This window comes from Centropristis striata, chromosome 19, assembly GCF_030273125.1.
Source record: "Centropristis striata isolate RG_2023a ecotype Rhode Island chromosome 19, C.striata_1.0, whole genome shotgun sequence".
NCBI classification, from domain to species: Eukaryota; Metazoa; Chordata; class Actinopteri; order Perciformes; family Serranidae; genus Centropristis; species Centropristis striata.
In genome coordinates, this window is record NC_081535.1 from 35,431,856 (window position 1) to 35,435,104 (window position 3,249).

Below are 3,249 nucleotides of genomic sequence, written 5' to 3' on the forward strand. Positions count from 1 at the left end.
TATGAATTACTACGCTCTCGTTATTATTTACCGTTCGTTTTTTCATTTAACCGTTCTACCGGTTATTTCCTGTCACTACCTTTCAAAATGAAAGCACCCGTTTCACACTGGACGGCACTTTTTCAAAATAAAAGCACCTCAACATTGTTAAACACCTTGAAAATGTACAAACATGAAAAACAAGCTATATAATACAAAAACACAAATAGGAAGCTTACTAAAGGACATTTACAGTTGTGTTTAAAATAAATGTTAAAGTGATATAGTGATTGGAGTATTTACTATTTTTTACTGCTATATTTGATTTACTCCACATTAACAGTCTCATCATAACATGTGTTCCTATCAGTAGCAGCTCAAAACCAGATAATTTACTGTGTTTTATAAAGCGATTACATTAATATTGAGCAGAATTTAGTTCAGAGTTTTGGTCCGGCCCCTGCAACCTTCTTTGTATTGGTCATGTGGTCCCTTGGGAAAATTAATTGCCCACCCCTGCTTTACTGCGTTGTTCAGAGAAGCTGTTGATTTTCTCTTTCTGACTTTTCCTTTTCCTTTCCTGATTTTCCTTTTCTTCCAAACCAAAGGCAAAGATCATGTGCTCCTCCATTTGTAAATGCATCGGCTGTAAAAACTTTGAGGAGAGCCCGGAGAGGAAGACGCTGATGCACTTGGCTGACGCAGCAGAAGTGAGAGTTCAACAGCAGACGGCAGCCAAAACCAAACTGTCGTCACAGATCTCAGACCTGCTCATGAGGGCGGCGCCGGTTATCTCTAGTGGAGGGGGCAGGTACTGTACAACAGTAGTTCTCAACCTTTTTGAGTCGCGACCCCCAATTTAACATGCATGTTGTCCGTGACCCCCACTCACTGAACACAATCTCACACGCACAGTTCAGATCACCCAAAAAAGAAACAAAATGACCAAAAACAGGAAACAAAATGACCAAAAAAGACATAAAATTACCATAAAAAGACACAAAATGACCAAAAAAAGACACAAATTGACCAAAAAAGACACAAAATGACCCCAAAAAGAAACAAAATTACCAAAAAAGAAACAAATTGACCACAAAATGATCAAAAAAAGACACAAAATGACCAAAAAAGACACAAAATGACCAAAAAAGACACAAAATGAGTAAAAAAACAACACAAAATGACCAAAAAAAGACATTAAGTGACCAAAAATACTAAAAAGACACAGTGGAGACAGAGCTGACTTCCAAAATGATTTGGCGACCCCCAGAAATCATCTTGCGACCCCAATTGGGGTCCCGACCCCAAGGTTGAGAACAGCTGCTCTACAACACTAACACTCTTGGGGAAATATTATTTGCATTACAGCTTAAGAAGTCTTTATAATAATTATTTTCCATATTATCCCATTTAAAACGAAAATATGGTTAGGATTGTCATTTAAGTTCGAGTTATTGCTGCTTTATTATGGAGCACTGCAATGTTTGATGTTGTTGCTAATCGCTGACATAAAAGCTACTGGCTTGCTGTTGATGTCCCTGCTTTGTTTCCCCTGCAGGCTGCCGTACACATTTGTAACGAAGGAGGTGCTGGAGGCGACGTGCGAGTGTCTGCTGGAACAGGCCAAGAGGGCGGAACAGACTCACCAGCCGGAGGTGGAGGCAGAGCGGATGATCCTGGAGGAGTTCGGACACTGCCTCATGAGGATAATCAGCTCCGCGGGGAAAGCCAAATCAGACTGTGCCTCCATTAACTGCTAGGCCGAACACTGGCAATGAAAAAAATCACTCTGCACTCTGTCTCAGACCCCTGGGGCTCCTCTCCTGCGGGGAAACAGGTTGTCTCCCTCCTCAAAAGGCAGAACAATGGCCTGAAAGTGGATTCCCCTGCCTCAGGAAAGCTCAGGCCAGCTGGAATAATAATCATGGAACAGACTGAAGGACACATGGACAGAGCACGGCGTCTCTGGAGCAGCTGTTCTCACACCTGGCCGCCATGGACAGAAATGACACAGCGAGGTCGTGGCGAACACGAATTCCTTCACTTTATTTTCCCCCGATTCAAATCTGCGTTCTCCAAACATTTGCTCTTCCATTTTTATTGTATTTTCTTTTATTCTTCTCCCTGTTTTAGAGGTTTTTGAAAACGAGAAGCCTGTAATTTTATGTAATCAATCGTGCTTACGGTAGACGTACAGAACATGTATCTTTTGATATTTATTTTGACATGTATTTGTAATCTTTGTGAGCGCTAATATTGTGTGGCTTATAGTGCTGCAAACTGTTAATTATTAACCAAGGCTAGGCTAAATTGTTTCAATGAAAATGAGTAGAGGCAATCTTAGGTTTTATCCCTAAAAGTTGTTGTAAGATGAATGCACACACACACACAGACTCACACACACACAGCACTGCTCACAACAGCTGGAGAGGTTTCTTCTGGTGCTGATTTTTGTTTTATCAGTCACATGCTTACTGTACATTAAAAAACACAGTGAATGGAAAAGCTATTAACGACTTGTTAAATTATGTTCCTAACTAAAGGGAGCATCAGTTAATATAACACAGAGTCAGCTGATCTGTCCCAGGCTGGTCTGACGTCACAGGGCTGCAAATGAAGTGAGAAATTACCTGTTTTGGCATTAAATTAAATTAATTGCTAGATTTCATTTACTTTTGCATGTGCCAATTGTGTTTGCTGGCTCACTGGAATAAGTTAATTTAAACTATTTTAGAATATGTTGTCCCAAATCTGCACAGGTGTTTACAGTGCTCTAAATCTGACCTCTGACTATTAACTTCATTATCTATTATTTATTTATTCTTCATTTATTGTTACGAACCTACAGATATTTAGATAAAATCAATCAAAATTACTTTATTCATCCTCAAGGGGAAATTCGGTTAGTCTGGTAGAATCTCTGTTAGAATGAGACAGCCTGATGGCTGTAGGAGAGAATGATAATAATAATAATAATAATAATAATAATAATAGAGGAGGATCTTTTAATAATAATAATAATAATAATGATAATTGTTCTTAATCTTAACATAGAATATATAACATAGTATTTATATCATATAAATAGAGTATAAATTGGTGAATATTTGTTTTTTGATTCAGACTGATGCTGATTTAAAAAAACAAATAGACTAAATGAAAGTGGAAAATAATATAAATGTATATTAAAAAATCCTTTGAAAAATGCTAAAAAAAAAAAAAGCAGTTTTCAAAGGATTTTTTTTCTTATCCAACTCTGCACAAAAAATA

General features: G+C 37.9%; 1 protein-coding gene across 2 annotated transcripts in view; it reads left to right on the forward strand.

Moving 5' to 3' along the window:
• lin54 (lin-54 DREAM MuvB core complex component) overlaps positions 1–2,772 on the forward strand; it is a 23,514-nt gene extending 20,742 nt beyond the window's left edge. For both annotated transcript variants that reach the window (XM_059358668.1, XM_059358669.1), the window contains exons 13-14: positions 588–790; positions 1,538–2,772. In XM_059358668.1, the coding sequence (XP_059214651.1) occupies positions 588–790; positions 1,538–1,739 (405 nt within the window). In that variant the 3' untranslated portion in view covers positions 1,740–2,772. The remainder of the gene's footprint in view (positions 1–587; positions 791–1,537) is intronic.
• The last annotated feature ends 477 nt before the right edge of the window (positions 2,773–3,249 follow it).